This window comes from Spea bombifrons, chromosome 2, assembly GCF_027358695.1.
Source record: "Spea bombifrons isolate aSpeBom1 chromosome 2, aSpeBom1.2.pri, whole genome shotgun sequence".
NCBI classification, from domain to species: domain Eukaryota; kingdom Metazoa; phylum Chordata; class Amphibia; order Anura; family Pelobatidae; genus Spea; species Spea bombifrons.
In genome coordinates this window covers 131,725,456-131,750,124 of record NC_071088.1, presented here as the reverse complement: position 1 = coordinate 131,750,124, position 24,669 = coordinate 131,725,456, and the positions used below count along the sequence as shown (strand labels likewise).

Below are 24,669 nucleotides of genomic sequence, written 5' to 3'. Positions count from 1 at the left end.
CATTAAAAAGAATCATTAAGGTGCCCCCACTAGCAACGAGAGCTTCTTCTGAGTATTCTCCACTTAGACCATCAGAGCTCTATTTAGAGGAAAGAATAAAATAAGAGACCTTCTAAGGTTTATCTGCTCGATATACCAAAGAGCGCAAGCAATGTTTTGAGCGGAATGGCACCATAACAACAACAACAAAAAAAAAAAGAAATGTAATAGTTATGTATAGTTCTCAATTTTTTTCCTCAAAAGTAACATTCCACTGGTTGCTATGGTGACTGCACAACATTTCCTGCTGTATACACGATCACAAACAAGAGAAATGACCACGGGGTCATAATCTAAACAAGAAATGAGGTCATACAATCTGTGACCCGGGTAATACAAACTATTCTAACATATAACAGTAAGCATGACACGGGCGGCATCTCTGCACACGCTGACACGGAAGGGTTTGTGCATTTAGGGAATTGTTTAAAGGCAATGTCTTTTCTAATAACAACTGGATGTCATCACGCATTACTTCTCTTTCTGCGGCTTTGGGTTGTTTTAACGCGATTGCAGACACTGCATATATCCCGCGCCGTACGTAACTTGCAAGCTCAGCAGCGAGTTCCTTTTACTAGACAAACCCGGTGACCCTGCCCCAGCCCTGAAACACGAGCACGTGATACGAGATCGTGACAGGAGGCTCGTACTCAGGAGCCAAGGAGGACAGGAGCGAGGGTGAAAGAAACAGGGAGGAGAGGGCACGCGCCTCCATACATATATTATACTTAAAATAAGGGGTTCGTGTGCGTACAAACTCTGGGGAGAAATGGCAGGGAGATGCTCTGTGTGCGATGTTTCTATTTGATTTATTGCAGAATAGCTGGAACCTTTAGGACACGTGGGGCGCGCCGCTGCCTGTAATGGGGATCTCGTGACGCTCTAATCTGCAACAAGGATCTTATGATCCTCTCTCTTTACATCAGCCCATGGGGTATCTGTAACTCCTGTCCTAGTTGTTATGTCCTGTCTACCCATCGTACAGCGCTACGGAATATGATGGCGCTATATAAAAGGCATACCCATGTAAGCAGCAGCTCCTGTGATGTGGTTGACATTATCCCCGCTGATCAATGAGCACCGGGGTACCCCCATTTGATAACTCTCCCTGGTTTGGGTCACAGTAACTTTTTATCACAAAGACCAAGTTATGGACACCCCGGGCTCCTGAAAGCTCACGCACTCCTCTCTGCCAAGACTTTGGAGCGACTGGCAGATTTACAAACTCAATCCAGACTTCTGGCACCAAAACCGCTCAACCATGTCCATTTCTCAGCAAATTCTAGTCTATGCCCATCATTAAACCGACATGCAAAAAATACCCACAAAAAAACCCCCCAAAACTATTTTCTTCTCTCTCATCAAGACGCAATAAAATTAATATCCGCTCAAGCCACTTAATACACAATTTATTTACTAATTTTACAATTCTGGCTACTCTGGTATCAGCAAGGCTCACTAACCGTACTTTACACCACTATGCGTATAAAAATAACACTTTAACCCTTTGACCCCCCCCAGGGGCCGGGGCAATTGTCATAGTCTTGTTATAGTTACACTGAGCTGATAATCCTACACACCGCTTAAACTTTCTACAGTATTTTTGTTTTTTTGGGAAAAAAGCCAAGCTACTTACAAATACCTAGTTTAGGGTGAACTATGCACACGATCACAGGCTATCTGTAATAAAAAAATAAATAAATCTGCAGCCTCCACTATAGTACAGAAAAGTTTTCTAACCCCAAACGGCCCTATATACGGGGTACGTAGATGGTACTCTAAATTGTGCTTTATAACGGTGCAGATTACTGCACTTACATTCAACTCTCTGGGAGCAAACCAGACAATAACGACCCTTTAAACCCCCCACCAGGGCAGGCAAAGGAAATACGGAACATTTACCCCAATGCCCCGAGGAAAGCCTTCTGCGCCCTACCTGTAATCTGCACAGTTATCATTAACTGCTTCTAGGACAGGCTGAATGAAACATTCACACGGACGTTCAAAAGTTTGGGGTCACTTAGCCGTTTCCATGGAAAGCAAGGACATTTCTAGCTGTAACAAATTTATAAAAAGGATTTTCCAACGATCAATTATCCTTTTAAGCTTAAACTTGGATCAGCGAATACAACGTGCCATTGGAACACAGGAGTGATGGGAGTGATAAAGGAGTGATGGGAGTGATAAAGGGCCATTGGAACACAGGAGTGATGGGAGTGATAAAGGGCCATTGGAACACAGGAGTGATGGGAGTGATAAAGGGCCATTGGAACACAGGAGTGATGGGAGTGATAAAGGGCCATTGGAACACAGGAGTGATGGGAGTGATACAGGGCCATTGGAACACAGGAGTGATGGGAGTGATACAGGGCCACTGGAACACAGGAGTGATTAGGGGCCTCTGTACGCCTATGAAGATATGCCATTAAAAATCAGCCGTTTACGGCTACGATAGTCATTTACAACATTAACCCCGTCTGCGCTGGATTTTTGATCCACTTCATGTTATTTTAATGGCCAAAATGTGCTTTTCTTTCAAAACCATGGACATTTCTAAGCGACTGCAAACTTTCGAACGGCAGTGTGTATTAAAGAAAGACTAACTAGATATGAAGTTATAGTACAGCTTGTGGTATTTCCATTAGTGTTAACGGAAGGGTCCACATTAGCGCGGGCTGGAAAAAAGATGGAACGTTACCCCACGTCATTTCTACACGGAACCAAACGGTACAAACGCGATCCTCATCAGGGTGACGTCAGGCTGGTGATCCGGATCCTTTACAGAGGTCTGCAGGAGTAACACGCGACGCTTTCCATGCGTGTACGTTGCCTTAAAGCAATTCCCATTTAGTGTTTAAGACAGTAGCTAAGGGTTGTTGCAATTACTGCCCCCCTTCCTTCCTTGGCACCCATAAGGTCTTGTATTCAATATTAATTCCGTACATGTTCACGGATGATACCGTTCAGACACGCGACGAAGCTGAGTTAAACATATACATTTTGGTGACGAGCTTGGAGAAGCACCTACAGGACTTCTGTTCAATATTCATCTGTCTCACCCCCCCCCAAAAAAAACAACATTTTTATTTCTCAAACTTCCATTTATTTGCATCATACTAAAGAAAATAATCTGGTGTTGAAAGTGTTGATCGAAAGGGTTAATATGTGACATCTCCTTATTCTGTACCAGGATCTGATGCGTTTGGACCCTTCCAATGGCCAACAGGCCATCCGGAGTGAGAGGGCCTATGGAAAAGAGGGTCTCTTTGCAGAACACCGGTAGCGGGGGAGGGGAGCTGAGATTCAGAATAAAATGAATATATAAATTAAATAAAAATGGCTATTCCTCCAAAAATACAACAACATGAAAGAACATCCTTAGTGCCTTCAACCGTCTCTACAATGAACAGGTTGTGTCTGTGTTTAGCGGGTATTTATTGTTGGCAAAATAATAATAAAATTGAAAAAGAAAAAAAAAATAAGTGTTTTGTTTTGTTTTAGGAGTTTCAATACTATAAGAATTGCTTGCTATTTAACATTTACATTTATTATATAATAATATAATAATAGATAATCCTATTTTATTAGGAGGTCCCTATGTGGCCGTGAGATCCGGGATGTGTCGCTAGCAGGTTTCCTTAACTTTAAATGTTACGCCAAAGGATATATTTACCTCTTTCTCGGGAATAAAGGCACTTGGTCCGCTTGAAGGCTGAGAGGTTATGATTTTCTTATCCTAAAATAAAATGGACAAAGGGCTTAAAAGTGATCAAAATCTTATAAAATACTATACTTATCGTGTGCTACTAATTAAAGTAGTTTACACGAGTCGCATTTTAATTTATAGATATATTTTTAATGATTTTGAGCTTATAATCAGAGAAAAAAAAAAACAATACGGTAACATGTATGTGATATATAAGGGTGCGGGAAGCATACACAGGGGTTACGCATAAAAAATGATCTGAGTGATCTCATCACCTTAGCAACCAACACAATGGCATATTCTCCAGTTGCTATGGTGACAAGACCAGCTTTGGAACCTTACAAAAAAAAAATAATAAAAAAGTGTCCTTGCAAATGTCCAATTTTTATAAGTAAACCAATTGTTCTTTCGCTACAAATAAACAAAAGTGGTTGTTATTGTACGAGTGAAATCTACCCAGAATGCACTGCTGGTAGAGCGGAAAGTCATCATTAATAGACCTCTAGGAGAGTACGTCCATAAAGCGAGCAGCAGAAAAAACCTTTGAGGGTCACCCGCCCCCCTATTTCCTACAGTCCGGTTCCAACCAAGTCTAACGCGCTCATATATTTGTTTGCGTTGGAGCGTCTGCTTAATGTTTTTTTTTTTATTTTGTATTTTCATGAACTCTATCCGCCATCAAATTCTAACCGGACTGGATTTGCCCCCTAAGATCATCAGTACTTTTCTTAACCCAATTAGGATTTGACAACTTGGGAGTTCTAATGGCGCTAAAAAGCATTCTATTTTAAAGAAATAATAAATCACTACCCCCTATCACAACGGTATCCCCAAACATGACATGAACCCTCTAACATCACATTACCCTCTAACAATGAAAAGCAACACCCGGATAAGGCCTCTGTGATTACAGGGCATTAATACGAACGAGATAACGTATCTCACAAGTGCGCCCTGGAAGCCGGACCTTAGCCTGCGCGATACATCATCCGGTCGCTTCTCTGATATGAAGCCGCACACAGACCTCGATCAATACGGGATATGAATGAAAACAACTCGGGTGCAAAGGTCCAAAAGCGGCCTCGTCGCGATACAGCAGCCGGCCGCGAGCTCCCGCTGAGGAGATTATTGATTTATTAGTAAGCAGGCTTTACCGAGTGGCCGGTATCCCACCGGCTGGGGCAGTTTTCTAATCCTGGGCGGTTCTGTTATGAATCCCGACAGCCTGACCTCCTCTCTGCAGGCATCGCCGGCTCCTCTCTGACAGATACAATGTAGCAGTGCCCACACCATAATGCAGGGCACAGCCCCCCCGCCCCATGTCACACCGAATACAATGTAGCAGAGCGTTAAACGTCCCCCACACTGCCTACTATAGAAGAATTCATGTTAAAGTATGAGTAACCCGACCTGACCTGGGGCAGCTTAGTAGAACCGGGACATCTCGTGCTTTGGCGTCCCATGACGTGAATACAAGGGACGGTGACAATGACCTGGAATAATCTCCAATCTAGAAGTTAACAACTTGAAGAATCATAAAAACGTACGAGTCTCTGATAATGTTTTACAGAGCGAGCACCTGGCAGATATAATGTACTGGGAAGCTGCAGCGCTTTCAGCCGAAAGGACAGGCCGCTTTCTCCCGCGGTCACTCAAGGGACTCAATTACCGACTTTCCCCGATACAAAAAATTACAGGAATAGAATCAAACTAGAACCCCCCCCCTCTATATCCCCGGCCGTTACTCTAGTCATCTAAGAGTTTCCGCTCCTCGACTTCATTATACAGTGCGAAGGGCCAAGCCCACTGAGCTTCCGCAGGAGGGAGCGCTTGGCTGGCACTGTATAATGTATAGCTCAAACGGTGACAGTTCTTGAAAGACTTTTTACAGATTGAATTATGCATTATACAGGGCCAGGTCAGACTTCGTAATGAATTGTGAAACGAGAATCAACCACAAAGAGTCGGAAAGGAACTATTGGCTGTTATTTCGTGAACAACAACAAACTACATAGAAATATCTATCACAAAAAGGTTAAAAAAATAAATCAATATACTTAAGCCACACAAGTGAAAAAAAAAAAAACACATTAAACCAGACCCCTTTAACGAGGTTTTTGGCAGCTTAGAGCCTCCAGCTGTTTGGCTGAAGACCCCCCCCGCCCCGCCCCGCTGCATTAGCCGGCCTGTCTGAAGCAGGGTGGTCACAGTTGCTCGGCTGCAAAGAATTCTGGGAATGGAGATGTCCTAACCAAACACCGACGACTTATTCGATTATATCAACAAAACTTCTGTCCTGCAAAAATAAGCGGATCTCGTTCTCATGTCAGGGCGGGTGTTGGCCACAGCGTTAATATTAATTTGAACGGTAATAATGAACGCTATCGATACATAAACATATTAATGCCACGACCCCAGCTTGTCACGCCGCTCCGGAGGGCATTATATGCACCGCCAGCGATTAACTCCTCGGGTGCCACAGAACAGATGCTTTATGGTAAATAAATATACATTAAAGGAACCTCCAGCCATCACATGCACATGATAGCTATGTGGTCCCTTTTCATTTCCATGGCGTCCCCCTCGGCCCCCAACGAGGGAACCGTGCCGCTGTTATACGTGTTAAAGCGCGTGTGATGGCGGGAGCGTCCCTTTCAGTTAATATCTGCTGCCCCCACTCTCCTTAAATCCTGCTCAATATAGTGATTTTCAATAATCTTTATTTAAAACAAACAAAACCAAACCTTTGCCTATTCACGCATTATGCTGAGGCACAGACATGTGTATCAGTCTTAAGCAAGTATGTGTATGTTTGTCACATACTATGGAGAGGAATAAAGTTGGGAGGGGGGCTTGTCTGTTGCTTCTCCTACAAGAAAATGAGATTAAAAAAAAAAAAATGAACTCGCAGCCACAATGAAGGCGTGTGGCGGGCAGCACCTCAGCATGGCCACGATCCACATCTCAAGTAACTTAATTAACAAAAGAGCCACCGGCCGACATCTTTAAGCATGGGGGGGGGTTAGAACCAAAGGCCCAAGCAACATGTTGCTAAGCAACCAGTCTTTTTTTATTTTTATTGTGTGCTGCAAATATTTGATCTTATGACGGTTACCGATGGCGACGTCGTGCTGAGGCCTTTAGATGTGTACAGCTGAAGGCATTAAGATTAAAAGGTACAGAAACCCAGAACGTATACGATGGCGGCTATACCTTCATCGGCTGGGTGAGGCGCGCCGGCGTGGAGGCTTCAGGGCATCACAAACACACAAAGCGATGGAGCACAGAGACGAGCGAGCAAGGTTACCGCTAACCCCCCTCACACAACACACACTTTGTGTTCCAGAGTAACCCTACAAATATACAACCCCTTTAAATCAGCAGTGCACCCTACAGATAACCTCCCCAAATTCCTGATGTCATACCGACGATGTCATAGCCAAGATTGTAAAAATGAAGCCCAGATCCTTTGTTCCTCACATTCACAGTCTCACGTCACGTCAGCAATTTATTCTTTCCAAAAATAATAACCAACCCCTTTTTGTAAGTAAGGAAATAACGACCGAAATGCTAGGTGAGTCGGTGGGACCAGGACAGTTGGTTTGTATGATAATAGATAATTTACATCATCCCCTGGCGTTATCTATGAATTACAGCTTTGCCGAAGTTTAGTTTACACTCAGAAGTTATAAGTTATTTATTATAAGATACTTGGATGGAAGCCTCGCTATGCCTTTGTGGGGTAAGAAAGAATTTTAACAACTGGCCAAGATGAAACATGATGCTGCGATCAGCGCTTCACTATGAACGATATTAAACATTAGAACACTTTCATTTTGCATTAATTACTTATTCTGTATTTATCTCTTTTATTAAAGTAAAAAGAGGGAGAAACACTGTGTGTATATGTATAATATTTATATATACACATACACAGTATAAAAATTAAAAATAATAAACCTCGCAGGGGTCTTCAGTGGGGAAAAAAATATGAAAAGTAAAAAAAAATATAACATAATAAAATAGGAGCCCAAACACATATTGTGCCCGCTAGAAATCCTTGGTTTCAATCCATAGCTCAAAAAATAAGAAAAGAAATTCTAATAATTTGTGAGAGTACACGAAACACGTAAAAGGGGAATCATGGTTAAACAACGATATGCTGTGCTTAGGGGAGTAAAAGAGGTTAAACTGGATTGGGGGGGGGTTGTATATCACTGCAATCATGCTTTTTATTTTTTTACAGCCAAAGTCCTAATCTGATTTTTTGTCCGGTTGTTCCGTGCACTCAGAAAAGATATGTTCTTGCTTAGCAGCGTGGAAAAAAAAAATCACAAACTCATTCTCCACTCTTTGCTCACCTGCTAGAAACGGACTTGTTAACCCTGGCAGGACCTGGCTCACTACCCCCCCCCACAGCATTTTTCACGTTTGAACGATAGGGGTTAAAAAAGCTGAATTTTTCATTCCTTTATTCGGCCCAAGGCAGCCCCTGGAAGTTTTGGACTTGGCTTGACCGGCGGCTGGAACTGGCTGTCGGGGACATCTGGTAAATGCGGGTGACCTTTCCTGCTCAATCACCGCAGCGATGCTTTATGGCCATGCTAACGAAGTCCTTCTTGTCCAATGAAACATTTTACTCTGTAGACTTTCTTTAGTCAGAGTACCAGCGTCTGGGTGATTAAGACTGGGCCATTCTATCGGTTATCACATGGCAGAATGGGAAGGATGTTTGTCCAGTAGATAACATAACAGGGCTAAAACACATACATATGGCTAATATGCAGCTGCCTGGAAACAGATAAAAAAAACCCTAGAAATATATATAAAAAAAAAAAAAAAAAAAGCCGCTTTTACAGCAATCTATGGATATAAAATGACATCAACATATGTAGAAAAAAAAAGGTTGCTGAAAAAAACCTGAAAAAGTCCTTGAGCGACCTTCAAACAGCTGAAAACACTGAAGCGGTGGCAAATAATTTTACAAATTAATAAAGAAAAACGTCACAATTTCACACGCATTTGCATAAAGGATTTCTAAATTCCTGTTAAAACAAACTCACGAAGAGGGTATGATAATGCTCAAAAGTTTAACCCCTTAATGATAAAGCCCGTACATGTACGGGCTCAAAATGCATTGTTTTCAATGGCTTTAGGGACCGCCCATTGTCCTTAAAAAAAAAAGTGCAACTGTATTGTTTGTGTTTAGAACATTTTTTTTTTTAAATATTTCCCCATATTACCTTGACTGCCTACATTGAATTTTATTATTATTAAAATCAGCTTTTAAATTGACTTTTTATTTATTTATTTTTTTAATCTGCTACCAGATAATTTAAAAGGTTTCAGGATGAGAAAATCACTATAAAAGTTATAATAAAAATTGAATTACAAAAGTAGATAAATATAAACAATTTCATGATTTCATTAAATCAGAATGATATAATTCTGCAAATAATCAATCATAAGCATGTCCAAATCCCCACAAACCCCCGACACCCCACCTTAACGAAACCTCTAAAGAAACAATAAAATGTTATAAATCCTCATTGTTTCCGAAAACGTATAATTAATGCATATTCTCGATTGTGGAACATTCTGCACCAACCAAAATAGCTCCAACTGCAATAAAAACAAGGAACCTTTCAGGATTTATAACCGGGAAAGAACATGCCTGAACCAGAGAGATGTTTGCCTTGAATAATAAAGTCTACTAAGAGGCGGCCGCCTTGCTTTATAACGGTAATTAACAGGGATGGCGGCATCGCGCGGGGCTGCTGCTCACTCGGTTCAGGCATGTTCCACTACATTCTTTTTTACTTGATTATTCCAAATAATCAACACTAATCCTTTCATTCCGTTCCAACTAACATGAAGGCTTAAACCATTCCACAAGGACGCGCGAGAACCAGTAATCATAACCCGGCACAGCGTGCTGGAGCGCTCATCTAGGCTGGGATTAAGAAACCCAATAGAGAGAGGAATGGCCACATCACCCAAGTGACCCTTCGTTTTGGCCATTGTAGGTTCACCACAAATATATAATCCATGGCATGGGGCCCAATTTGGAAATGTTGGCATGAAGAGTCTGAACACGGCACCGGTGTGCAGAACAACGATGTTCCAGATCAACACGAGGGTTCTAGACCCAACAACAGTCATCGGGGACTCGCATCTCCAGCTGCCTCTTCCTGGGACGTGTAAGAAAATCTAACAGACCAGGGGGGGGGGGGTCTCTGTGTAATAAATGTGGCTTTGTGATTCCTGTAAAGCTTAAAGTACCGAATATCCAAAGAGCACATACAGTATTTTGTTCTCGATCATTCCCTTTACACAGAGAACCCAGTATGTGGTTAATTATCAGTAAAAGAGCTGAAAGAATCCGAGGCTAAATTGTGGTCTGCCTCAATACAGACTTACGAACACCGGAATACCACCTCTATTTTTTCCCCCTCCTTTTTGTAATTGTGTTACATAGAAAGATGTAAATACCTCTCCGTGGAGCATATAAGTGCCTAAGAGTTCAGAAATAGCTTCTTTTCTAGACCATGCTGGCAAAGCGGGTTTCTAGATTCCCTGACAGATAAGAGATGAATGTCCAACCGAGAGGGCACTTCATGCTGCGACAGCGATGCCGGTGATCTGGAAAAGTCACATACCAAACGGGAGAAGAGTCAGCGGCGCTGCAAATCTAACCACACGGAAAATAAGGACAACGAAGAAAGGAGTCACCTGCACGAAGATCAAAAATATACTCTCTGCAGTGTCAGTCCCTCTACTGATAATAAGAAAAAATGGATCATTTCCAAATATTCTTTTCTTTACGTAAATACCAAACACTTACTGGTGGGATCCCTCGGCCCAAAGGCATAGACCCGGCCTCAGGCAGGCGGTTATATCGGTTAATAATATTGTTCTTGAATGTTTTTACATGAAACTAGAACTAAAGCATTCTTGATTAAGGCACGAAACATCTTAACTATACGCCCAGGGAGCAGGTGTGCTTCATGTTTTTATAGTCTTTGCAGTTTCTAGTAGACAGCGCTTGCAGAACGCCTGCCCTTTTTGTATTTGGTTTCACGGGTCTCCCCGGCGGGCGTTTGCGCTGATGGTATACACAGTCGCCTGCTGCAAAGTTGCCAAGAAGCACGGCTCAGAATACAGGCGATCGGGGGCAATAAAGCGAGCCAGGTTGGCTTCGCCGAGCCCTGGAGCAGCAGCTTGTCGACCTCATTAAGAACACTGGGTAAAGAATTTATTTCACCAAAACTACAGATAAAAACAAGCAAAACTACTTTAAATAACATAATTCTACAGTTTGAAATGATGTGAATAACAGCATGCAGAAGCTTTGCTGGCAGAGAGCTTAACCTGACAGGAATGTCAGAGCATTTCCTTCTGGCAGAGCAAAGGTGGAAGGTTAACCCTAGGAGTGCCATAAAGTGACTAATGTATGCTGTGATGGTTAACCCTATGAGTGCCATAAAGCGACTAATGCAGGGGCGTCCAACCGGCGGGCCCTCCAGCTGCTGCAGGATGACATCTCCCATCCTCCTCAGCCAGCCCCTTAGCTGAAAGAGCATTATGGGAGATGTAGTCCTGCAGCAGCTGGAGGGCCAGAGGCTGTACGCCCCTGGACTAATGTATGCTGTGATCATTAACACTATGAGTGCCATAAAGTGACTAATGTATGCTGCAATGCACAACACTGAGTGCCATAAAGTGACTGTAATGTAATATTAGAAACTTGCGTTATGGGGGGGCGGGGATCAGTCAGTTTGATTTATTTTTCGTTGATATGAAATAAAATATGGCTTCTGTTTTGTTAAAGGGGCCGCCCCGTGAAAGGAGAATGCACATTAAAGTATTTTGTGGGTCCATAGGGGGGTGTGAACACCTGTAAGGCGTTGGTATCGGTGGGCCGATTCCAACTGCTTTTATAAGGGCTTATGTTCGTTCCCAATTGACTGGCGGTGCACTAACGAGCATGGTTACATATATATATATATATATATATATATATAATTTATACCCACAGATTAATCATTGGGTAACTAGCGCTGTTAGCCCCCAGTAGGGTAACAAGGCAATTATCAGGCAGTTTTTGTAAAATAAATTCTACAGAATGGGATACGACGCAACACGTTCTGTGCAATAGTCTGGCTGCAGAGCGTCCACTTAGTTATATCCCTGCTAAGATTAGATAAGTGGAACAGCCATCCATCAGTGGTGCTAAAGGGTTTAAAACATGCATGGGATAGGCATATGACCCCAAGACAAGTCCAAGGACTGACTGAGGTCAGAATATTTACACCAGGAATAATGGGCCAAACGGGCCGGATCTGCCATCAAATTCTATGTTTCTGTGATATCAGTCAGGGAGCCGCTACAATGTCACGGACTGCTTTGGGAAAAGGATAAAGCTGTGTTGGTCCAACAGAAGACGGAGTCAAAGCTCAGAGACGTTTAAAGTTTAATAAGTGATGAACCGAGAACTATTACTGCTGGTAATATCACTTTAACATCTGCAGCTGCATGACATCATAAACTACCAGCTACAAGGATAGCTTGCAGCATGATGATAGTGATGTCACAATAGCAGCGCAGTAAACAAGCTGCCGTCACGGTGAGTTAGACAGTCAGTATAGACCCGTGTTGTTGGCATGATGTCTACACAAATCCTAGGCAGCTGGACCCCTGCAGGCGCATCAGACACAAGTTTTCCTCGGAGACTTTGTATTCTTAATCAATAAAATGTAGATGTTGATATTACAGATTCATTAAAGATTCTTTTGTTCCATTTCCGCTTCTTATCGCTGGATTCCGGCTGAATGGGTGCGATCGCTTTACTTATATTCGTATTAGATCGCATGGTGAACGTTACCTTAGACGGGGGTCTGTCGGTGACAGGGGGTCCTCTAACCCCTATTCTGAAACAGATCTGCATCGTACTAAAGAGCTAACAGTTCTTTTACATCAAACACAGATAAATGATCTGATATGATTAGTCGGGGTTTGTTGTCATTCTCATCTCTGAGGAACAAAAAAATTAAAAAAAAATGGTTTCTCTCAAACTTACAGACACAAATCCATGTGCATAAAAAGTTATTCTGGTGTAGGATTTGAAGAGTGTTCTTCCAGCTGTGACATCTAATGAGCAGGAGATACCTATTATTATTTATATATTATTAAATCATGTACCTAAATCACAAACCCTTCGTTGACCAATCAGCGACTGGCGCTGCTCACCTAAAAATAAAGGCCATGAAATCTCTGTTCATAATTTGTGCGATTATGGTAGGACCCAATTTCTGTTTAACCAAAAGAAATAGCAGAGGGGGCAATGCACTGGCAAGGAAGAGGTTAACACTAAGGGGGCAAGCACTTCAGTGGAATACATTTCCTTGCCGAGTGTTTACTTATCCAACAGGAACCGACACAAAGGGAGAGGACTTCCCCCGTCCATCCCGTCCTGATCCCATGGAGGCGGCCGGATCCTGGTTATAGAACGTAAAAAAAAAAACCCTAAACAAGCAGTTTTTATGAAAATGCTGCGTGTTCTAAGTACCTGCCCCAAGTATGAAGGTCCACGGTGAAAATTGTTTATATTTAACCGACCGTAACTTTTATCACGTTCGGCCGCTACAAGGTTTGTGCAGAAATCAGAGCTACGTCACCGCTGTTTTAACGCAAATTCTCCAGTTTTTGTTTATAATGTTAAAAGTTGTGTTTTGTATCCTACAACAAATCGCAGGCCGGCTACCGGGACTTTGGACGGTTTCTTCACTGCGCTGTACGATTTGTAGAACTTCGTCTTATAATACCGTATTTTCCTGAATATAGGCCACACTCCCCCCCCATACACTTGAGGTCTTTAAAGTGGGGGTGCGGCATATATTCGGGGTTTTGCACAGGGATGCACGGTTTGCGTGTTTTTTATATCTTTCTTTTTCATTTAGCCCTCTCCGGGCGGTCTGTGCGATGCGCGTAGACAACCTCTGCTGCTGGCGGCACGTCCACCGGGGCTTCTATGGTGGAGCACCAGTGTGACATAACCTTCCAGTGCTCCACCATAGAAGCCCCGATGGGAGTGCCGGCAGCGGACGCTGTCTGCGTGCATCGCACAGACGTTCACCGGCCGGCCCCGATAGACACCAGGGAGTCTGGGGGTGCATTGGTAAGACGGGGGGGGGGCGCACCTGGTAATTTCTAGGGGGCAGGGGGGCATAAAGCATATCAGGAGTTATAAAGGATTTAAGGGGCAGAGTGCAATATCTGGGGGGCAGAGGGGCATACCAGGGGTTATAAAGCATTTCTGGGTCATAGAGGGGCATATCTGTAAGTAAGGTGCATTATGAATTAAGGGGGGGTCTTAAAATGGCTATTGGTTTTCTGTTTGTAAATAATAGATACCAAAAATGTTTTCCTGTTCATTAGATAAAACACGGTTTTACCATTCCACTGTGTATTTTTTCTGAAAAATTTTTTTTTTCTTAAAAATGGCACTAAACTTTAAAGATGCGGCCTATATTCGAGCCAATACGGTATTTACGATTAATAACACTTTTTCCTTCAATATTATTCCTCATACCATAAAAAAAAAACCAGAATTTAACAGCAGATCGGCCCCATTCGGCTATTTTCCCTGCTGTAAAGACTCAAACCTTAATCAGTCGTTGGTCTGAGATTCAGGAGCCGTATGCCGACCCCCCGCATGTTTAATCCCCTCGCTGTATTAGCCTTAAACCACATCGGCGATGAAGCGGAGGCTAAAGTTAGCGGATTTTGTCCTAATTTACAGGTTTGCGCGGCACATAAAATGTCTTGCAGAGTTGAGATAAAGTGTTTTATGGTGTGGAATGTAAAAGGGCATCCATTTATATTGAACTAATAGTCATTATTGGCATTTTATTGCATTATTACTGTATTGTATTAAATTACACATTTATGGGGATTAGAAGTCCTTTTGAGTTTTATTTATGCTGGGTCAGGGGCAGTTAGACAATCCGCCAGCATGCCGTAACCATGAAACCCGGCCGGTCCCGTGCAGCGATCGCTGCGGATAGGAGGGGATCTGATCTTTCCTGCTGATCGCTCCCATTGGCTGCTAGGGTTGATAACATCACTTTTCAAACTTTCCTCCATAACCTCCGAGGAACCGTTACAAATGTTTCATTTCAAAGAATGTCATCTGTTACCAAAGAAGATCCGCCAACATTTCATGATCATTAACACAAAAACCACGGGCACGGGAACCACTCGTCCTTCAAACGAGACGTTTCTTGATACTATCGAAATGTAAAGTTTCCGTGGACATCTCGTCCCTTAACCGATATAAGTGATCTGAATTACATGATGTGTACGGATTTGCAATCTAATCCGCCGAACACAGTTCTCTCTCTCCAACCTTCTTCCCGAATCAATGTATTGAAGTCAAAGTCTTCTAAATATCCCCCATGTGCACTATCCAGTTCTGTCCAAAACGTGTTTCCATAGAAACACAGAAAGTGACGGCAGATAAGAACCAGTAGGCCCATCCAGTCTGCCCAACCTCTGAGTCCTTTCCTTAGTACCTACCCTTATCCTATATCTAGCTCGGCCTTATGCCTATCCCATGCTTGCTTAAATGCCTTTACTGTATTAACATCGACCACTTCTGCTAGAAGGCTATATCATGCGTCCACTACCCTTTCTGTAAAGTAATATTTTCTGATGTTACCATTAAACCTTTGCCCCTCTAGTTTATGCCTGTGTCCTCTTGCTGTGGTCATACTTCTCCTTTTAAATAAACTCTCTTCCTTTACTTTGTTGATTCCCTTTAAGTATTTAAATGTTTCTATCATATCCCCCCTGTCCCGTCTTTCTTCCAGGCTGTATAGGTTAAGATCCTTTAACCTGTCCTGGTAAGGTTTATCCTGTAATCCATGAACCATTTTAGTAGCCCTTCTCTGCACTTTCTCCCACATATCTATATCCTTCTGGAGATCCGGTCTCCAGTACTGTACACAATACTCCAAGTGAGGTCTCACCAGTGATCTGTACAACGACATGAGCTCTTCCCTCTCTCTACTGCTAATACCAGAAAGATAATGTATAGAAAACCCATAAGGTGTTGCAGATAAAGGATCCAGTCATCCGGGAAATCCCAGAACTGCTGAAAAAGATTCAGGTAGACAACCCCAGGGGGCAATCGTCCTCCTGCCTGCTGTATGTCCGCCTTATCGTTCTATTACAAGATTTGCAGCCATTATGCTGATTATATTATTTAATTCAACTAATAATCCAAAGAATTATAATGATTTATGGGTTGAATATATCCTAACGTCATTTAAAATAGTTTCTTGAGTCTGATGTGAATCGGTGGTCTGAACATTATAGGGAGACGGCTGGAAAACGTTGGGTATCCTCCCCGGACAAAAGGTTTTTTGTTAAATCAATGGAGTGTCTGTATTATTGGCATCAACAACTGCGGTAGCAGTCATCAAAAATAGTTACCAGCTCACCATATGCCACAGATAATTTGCAAACAACAACAACAAAAAAATAAAATAAAAAAAATAAATTGCTTAAAAATATGTTGTTTTCGGTTTCAAAGCAGTTTTAGTTCTTGCGCAATACATTGTTTTTGACAACTGTATAAGAAACGTGTTTGTGTTTTAGCTCAGTTATCTTAGCCAAATCTACCAGAAAAAAACACCAAAAGTCCTTATCTTGCTGTGTCACGGTATACAACAGAACATCTCTGTCTTAATCACTCATAGGGACTTCTATGACAGTCTATGGGGGGAGGGGAAAATGACTTCTTAGACTAGAAAAGAACCTCATGAGTTACTTTGTAGACCGTCAGCTCAGTTTTGGTCAGCAGATAAACACAACTTCTTACTTTCCTTAATGCTACACAACGCACACTGTATACATTTAACGGGTGAAGAAACATATTACCCCGTGTGACTCCCTTTTTAATAGTCGTCAAGAGTTTCTAAAAGGGTGACCGTCGCAGCTTTAAGTAAAGTCTGTTAGCTACTATGGTCTTGGGATCCGTAGGTTGAAGTACGGAAGCCGGGTGGCTCTGACCGCAGGAAGAACGTGCTGCTGATCACAGTGCCCTCTGAAGGAAGGCAAGGAGGAAAAGTGATCATGCAGGGATCAGACGAGCCTCGAGGGCGCACCTGAAGTAGGGCAACATCTCCAATTTCGACACTATTCTAGGCACACGCAACATAAGCTGAGGTGGGGTAAAGGTGAAGGAAACCCCCTCTACTGACCACCAAACAAGCCAGAAGACCCGCTTTTCCCACAGAAATCTAGCAGTTCTACCTCCACTGCAAGGGATTGTGGGTAAGTTTATGTAAAGAAGGCCAACAACGATCAGCTTTTTGCCTCTATACCCACTTTATACATGGACCCCTTGGGGCAAGCGTCCTCTGCCTTTAAGCAGAAGCCGGATAACACAAGGAGGCGAAACTAGAGAGACGTCTACCGTAGACATCAAGGACACTGGTCACTTAGGACCGAGGTTGCCCAGGGATAGCCATTATCATTTTAACCTTGACAAATATCTTACAATACTTAAGGAGCTAACTCAGAAACTCAGACTGAAGAAACGGAGGTGTTCTATAAGATGTATATTAAATACTTTCTGAAAGCGGCGTTTTCCCTTTAAGACCCCGAGCCCTCTCCAAGCAGTGTGTGGGAAAGAGGTCTCGCATTTCTGCCGCGGATCAGTACGTCTGCTGTGCCTAAGAAATAATTGCTCCCAAAGCTGCTTACACAGCACTTCTTACTTCGTACAAACACAATGAGAATAGAGGAGAGGACCGCAACAATCCTCGAACGGAGACTGCCCACGGATCTCCTTAAACGCTACTATATATCACCCACCAGAACCCCCCAGACGCTTAACGGCCCTGGGCTGGAACCCAGATAGCACGGCGATGGAAAATTACCGACAGCAGCGAGTCCTTAGCGGGGATTGAAACATTTATGTAGAACCAGTGAGCCAGCTGGGTGTTTTCAGAAGTCAGGGAGGGATCCATCCATAGAGATTAGTATAAAAAGTAATATGTCATCGAAGGTTTCGTGCTAAAAAGGAACCAAGTCAACCCGGCCATAAAAATCCAATCTACCCCCTTATAGAGATCCCGATGAGTGATCTAAAATCCATTACGTATCCATTTGTAGGTCTCTCGGAAAGCTCTTTCCCTTCCCATTAAATACTATTTTTATTTATTTGTTATTTTATTATTATTTGCCATTGAATTTGCTTTACTTGGTTGTTGGGTAAACAACAGCCCTGACCCCCAGTGCCGTCCTCCTGATTGCACACGCAAGTTCACAACCTGCTCCAATGGGCCAGAAGCCCAATGGACCTCTGCCCCATCTATGCAAAGGCCGCTCCAGACCGGTCCTCCTAAATATCGCCAACTTCACCTTTTCGCCCATAACGCAATTCATTATTTTTTGTAGCTGTGACAGGTTTCAACTCACTTCCAAGAGCCCAAACCGGCAGGTTTCTCATAACAAGAAGGGCTGGCCCTGTATGATGCATAATAAAACGCGTGAGGAGACACTGGAGGAACGCCACATTTAAAACATTACACAGGGTCGGCCAACTCCACGTGCAGCAGAAAGAGTACCGGGGTTGGCCAGTCATAATGTATAGCGAGGCCAGGGAGCTTGAACCAGATATCTCTCCCAACAACCATGCCTTAGTGAATAAAGCCCAATGATTGACGCAAAGTCAGTAGGGAGGATCGAGTTAAGCTCAACCATCGATCCAGGTGCAGACTGTTTTGCTCATTGCGGGACAGAAGTTTTGTAACTTCTGAGAAAGGTATCTTATAGATTAGAATTCTTTGGCATTGGTAAATTATGGATTTTTCAGACAGAGTTAAAGTTTCTTGGCACACGGATCTCAAATAATTCACTATATCGGGTTTGAGTGCAATCCCGGTTAAGGTAACCATCTACCTCTGCAGAATATGATGGCGCTATATAAAGCAATAAATAATAATACATCTGGTGAAAGGACCTCTAAGGAAGTTTATGTGGCTACACCTTACTCACCTTCTCTGGACCAACTTCCACGGTTAAGTAAATAGTAGCAAAACGAAGGCTGGTCTGTTTGTCTGCCTCCCGGGGGCAGCTTAATACATCTCAGCCCCGGACAACATTCAGCAAATCTATTTCATACAAACCGGACCAAGTTTTGGACAAAGAACTACATCTGGAGCAAGAAACGTTCCTCAGACCGACCGCTTGGTGAAGATTTATGGCTTTTGCCTAAGATGTGCTAGTTACAGCCCCATATTCACTAAATCCAAAATAATCCCACACAATGCATTTTTCATTAGCGCTTAACCCTTTCAAGACCTTATTTGTATTCCTCCATGGCCAATTTTTTTTTTAAAAAAGGGGGAAGGCCTTCTGGAGAAAAAAACAAACATTCCCAACATTGAAATAATAAGTCATGAATCCTCTATTCAAGAGACAAAGGGGTTAATGTAGGGGGCGGCTCATTCCTCTGGAGTCCAATGGGGTGGTCCGAGGAGTTAAGAGAGAAATAACTGCACACACTCTCCTTTCATAAGATGTAAACTAGATCATTATTATTATTAGCCGTTATTTGTTTTAAGTTTTTGATTTTTTTTTTTCCTGACATCCAATCCTGTTTTTGCGAAGCGGCTCCCTCCGCCTGCAATCCGCGAGCCCGATCTGCGAGCTTCCACTTAAACAAGATCCTTTTACATGGGATCCAGCTGCCAAAAAAACAGAATACGGCTTGAAAAACAACTTGGACTGGCTCCTCGCCAGAGAACAGAAGAAAAACATTTTCCACCTTCCACAAAGAGCTGAAAAACGATACCGTTTCAAAGTATTTGCTTTTTTTTTTTTTTTTTTTAAACCCTCTGTCACATAACCCAGGCGTCCTCTTTGTATTAAATACTTTTTTCATACTGACTTAACATTTGTAGATTGTAAGCTCCTTCGAGCAGCCCCCTCCGCTCACCTGACTCCGCAAATCCAAATGTAACGCCTATATTATTATTTATTGTTTAATATAGCACCATCATATTCCGTAGCGCTGTACAATGGGTAGACAGGTCATAACAAGTAGTATGTAACATAACAATTTGACTTACAGAGACAACAGTTGAGGGGGGCCCTGCTCAAAGAGCTTACAACCTATATACTACTTGCTATGTCCTGTCTAACCTTTGTACGGCACTACGGAATATGATGGCGCTATATTAAACAATTTTATTATTAATACTAATATCAGTTAATTTTACTAGGGATTTAAAAGTGTAATCAATGGAGACTTGGGGAGACTTATAACCAAATTTCTTCCATTCTTTACTCTAGATCTAAAATCAGCAGAGGGGGTGAATTACTTGAATTGGATTCCCCACCGCCGGACACATTCAGGGTTTGCCTGGCTGACTTAAAAAAGGAAGCGGTTTATTTCAGATTTTGCTATTATTATTTATTGATTTATAGATCGTTTACCAGCAAACACCCAGAAAGAGCCACTATTGGCCTTAACCAAAGTCGAACACTCAATGGGTTAACATGAGGACAGAGAATTACCCGAAAGCAGCCATCTTTTTGGTTTCTGCATTAAAGAGATTATATCGCTGCCCCCTTTGACACCAAAACGGGCTAATCTTCTTTCCGATGGGATTATAACCAACATTGGAACGTAAAAGAGAGTAAAACGGCAGTTTAACCCCTTCCAGATATAAATTAAGTATGGTAAGTGAAAGGGCAAACAGCAAAAGCAGCACCTAACGCCCCACCGAGCAGATATGGCCCCATCCGAAGAAGGAGCGCAGAATATTCAGACACCAGAGACAAACAATATTTAGATATGACGGTTGTAAGATCCTACAAGCAAGATCCTCCTTAAATACTTGGAAACACTTTGGGTTTGACCCGGAGATCTCCAGGTGAAGCACCGTTTCTCCGGTTCTACACCCGAATCCTCCGTGGAGCGGGGTCTTGACATGCCCTGCTCCCCGCCAATTTTCCCTTTAAATGGGGGTGTTTCCCCAATGATGTCAGCGGGAACTCCCACTAACATCACTGGGACCGCCCACTGACGTCATTTGGACCGCCCACCTACGTCAGTGTGCAGTCCTGGCCGCGTCCCGCAAGGGAAGGCTCCGGGTAGCCGGAGCTCAGTAGTTCCCAGGTATGGCCTCCTTACCTGTTAAGAAGTGATACCCTACTTGTTATGTCCTGTTTAGCCATTATACAACGCTGTGGAATATGACGGCGCTATATAAATCAATAAACACTAATAAGCAGCGTCTCCGGCGTCCATGCTGGTTCCATACAATATTCTGCACCATTACGGCTCCGTTCATCAACGCCATGGCTTTTTGTTTTCATTAGCAACCAAACCAGGTTCCCAGTTACACGCGGCAGATCCGGCACGTTAGTCCAGCGGTATAAATGCTGATCATTAATACTGCAGTAATATTTTTATTATTAATAATTTAACGTTTATTTTTACAACACGCAACAAGAGTATCAGCCTCCCCCTTATAAAAAGCAACACTTGGACGCAGAACACTCTGCTGTTATATAGACGGATTACTAAATAATTGAAAACAACAGCCTTTGTTTACATTTTGTCTCCAGTTTGCCCTCTAGGTGGGGTAGAACCGCCAGTATATATATTCATTACTATATAATTATTACTGATTTATATAACGTTATGACACAATGTATATCGTTATGAAACAATATATAACGAATAAAATCTATATATTAATGGGGGACACGAAAGGCTCATGGATAATAAGTTTGAATTCCCATAAAGCATCGTTTTAAAAGAGGGGTTTCCATCAGGAGGTGATTCGGGAAGACGTGAAGACTATCGAGCCCCTTCAACAAACACAAATAATAATAATAATAAATTAATAATGAACACCCCACAGGAGTTTTCATTCCCCTGTAAATGTCCCAAAATCTCTCCGCGTGCACGCCCCGTAAAGCCTTAAAGAATACATTGTCCTGCAATTAGCAGTAAATTGGTCAACGCCAATCGCTTCCAGGTAGGGGGCTTGTATTAAAAATTAAATATTATACCCCCCCCGGATTACCACGAGGCTACCTCACTTGGGGCCAGGGAGCCAGTTGAGGATTCCCCTCATTACATAATAATAATAATTATTATCTAAACATTGAGCAGGGGCCGATCAACAAATTTCCATACATTTTGCGCATGCATCCCTCCAAAACAGCTTTAGTAGCCAATTTCGATCTTTGTGTCTCGTGATCTACATGATCAATTTTCTTTAAACTTGCCCCCCCCCATACCCTATACCCAAAACAGATCACTTAACTCCTTCTCTGCCAAACGAGAGCGCTGTTCGGAGTCATTCCAGAAATTGACAGATGGATGGTGATGCGGCTGCAATGTCTGTTCGCACAGCATGTCAGTAAAACAGGACGGGTTTATTTCCGACACCAGATTATCAACACCTGGAATCAAGAATGACGATCACTTTGTCACCACTGATCTGCCCCCCCATGCCACTGCAGGGGCAAATTCATGCTAAAAGGAACCAAGGCAACCCAGCCATAAAAATCCAATCTACCCCCTTATAGAGAATCCCAATGAGTGATCTAAAATCCATTACGTATCCATTTGTAGGTCTCTCGGAAAGCTCTTTCCCTTCCCATTAAATACTATTTTTATTTATTTGTTATTTTATTATTATTTGCCATTGAATTTGCTTTACTTGGTTGTTGGGTAAACAACAGCCCTGACCCCCAGAGGCCCTGTATAAAGCATAATACAATTCATGTGGCGACTAAAGAATATACATGATACAGGGCCAGCCAAGCTCTTCTTGCTGCAGAAGTTCAGTTCTGTTGTCTCTTCACGACGTATAATAAAGTCAAGGAGCTGAAACACAGATCTCCTGCAAACTCTCCATTTAGTGAATAAACGGCACCGTGCTCCACACAACGCACCGTAGCCGAGGACTTGTGTGAGCTCTACAGCAAACAGTAAAGAGACAGTTCCATCGGTATTCCCACCGAGATGACTACACGACGTCAACAAGAATCAAAATCCAGATAATCAACCTGGAATACTTTCAAACCGCGTATGCCTCAAGAACCCCACCAATGATTCAATAACTGCAATAAAAACAATTTTCTATCATTCCAACACTGGAGTTTATCGTGTTTATCAAACATCATTTATCATACCTAGCCATCAAATCAAAGAGAGAAAGAAATAAAATAAAGAAAAAAAAAATATATATATATATATATATATAGGGGGCCATTGATGGGCAAATCAGAACAGCGATACATTGTAAGCGGATGTGCAGCCATCAGTATAAAACACCAATATAATATATAAAACATCAATCATATAACCAAGGATGGGGGGGCAGATTTGCTTTAATGGGAGACCACAAAGATTCCGTGGTTAACCCTTAATGGGGGTCGGGGTCTAACCATGGCCATTGAGGGTAGGGTGCATATTTACGTACAGGCGGTAAATACTACGGGTACCGGGCAGATTGTCAGGGGATTGCATCAGAGATAATGTAACACAATAACAACAATAAGACACCGTCAATAATAATAATAATCCGTCAATCAGCACAGATTTATTTAACAGCAATCACGTATGAATCGAATCTTAATAAAGCCGACGACTGGTAGATAAAATTCTGCAACAGATCAGGAAAAGTATGCAATCCACATCCAGCCATCAACAGGGCGACAAAGAGCGGAGAAATGGGAAAGTAGCGACAATGACATGTCGGTTATTATGGGGGGGGATCCAAAAAATATAGGGAAAAAAAATCTTAAAACATGGAAAAATCCCATAGGAACAATAGGTTTAAAAGAAGTGTTTGTTTTAAAGGGCGGGGGGGGGGGCTGTGTGGGGGCAAACATGACAAAAACAAGTGATTTTCAGCCCCGCTCTTATTGGCAGAGGGGTAGATGATCATATTTAATGAATGCCATCTTTCAAAAATGATGTCAGAATCTAATTAAGGAGTGACTTGTGATAAAGAAAGCGGAGGAGTTACGGAATCAATTGAGTCCGAACATACAGCGATCCCCGGTTTGCCATCAAAACCGATAAATTAAGTGTTTTTGGCATATTGAGCAATAAACAGGGTCTAAAGGGGCAGAAGGGTAACTATTATTACATGGATCGCACGATCACTGGCTGTAATGTCATCTTTCGTGGGGTTTTAACACTTTAAGGGGATCGATCTTTTGTGACAAGCAGCGGAGGGGACTTGTTTTTCTCATTGAAACTTTAAAGTACATTGACTGCCCCTGGCAGTCAGAGGGTTAACCGTGCAGCTTTTTGGAGCTCGTTTGGCACCGTAGCCGTCGGCTTTTGGTTACGAGGTGCATTACCGTGATGTGGTCACTTTAAGTTAGGTTAGATGGGTTCAGTGAGTTAGCCCGGCCGCGGCAGGGTTAATGCAAGTTTTTTTTGCAGCGAGAGTGCTGGCTGGGAGTTGCGGACTCACCTTCCTCAGCACTTTGTGGCAGTTGCTGCAGATCAGGTAGTCGCTGCTGCTATTGCAGAGGGTGTCAGGGCTGCCCCGGTTCATCGTGATGCTTGTCCCCGGTGAGGCAGGGCTGCCGGCAAGCTGTGCACCGCAGGCCGAGCCGAGAGCACAGACCGGGCAGGGGAAAGGGAGACACGGGGTGACAGAGGAGAGGCAGGACCGACACGCCCACTCCCGGCAACCTGACACTCTCTGTACACGCCCACCCAGCATTCTTGCTACGCCCACAAGATTCGGGCTCAACGATGAACCGCTTAGTCACGCCTACTCTCCGCCCTCACAAAAAAAGACACGCCTCACTTTTTAGTCCCTCAACTGTTCTCAGCGCCGCCGGGTGCATCTTGACGTTCATCTCTGTTT

General features: G+C 42.9%; 1 protein-coding gene across 2 annotated transcripts in view; it reads right to left on the bottom strand.

The window, feature by feature from the left end:
* SESN3 (sestrin 3) overlaps positions 1-24,464 on the bottom strand; it is a 37,015-nt gene extending 12,551 nt beyond the window's left edge. For both annotated transcript variants that reach the window (XM_053456525.1, XM_053456526.1), the window contains exons 1-2: positions 24,268-24,464; positions 3,713-3,775 (exon numbers count right to left, since the gene is read on the bottom strand). In XM_053456525.1, coding sequence (XP_053312500.1) covers positions 3,713-3,775; positions 24,268-24,351 — 147 coding nt within the window. In that variant the 5' untranslated portion in view covers positions 24,352-24,464. The remainder of the gene's footprint in view (positions 1-3,712; positions 3,776-24,267) is intronic.
* Positions 24,465-24,669: the final 205 nt, after the last annotated feature.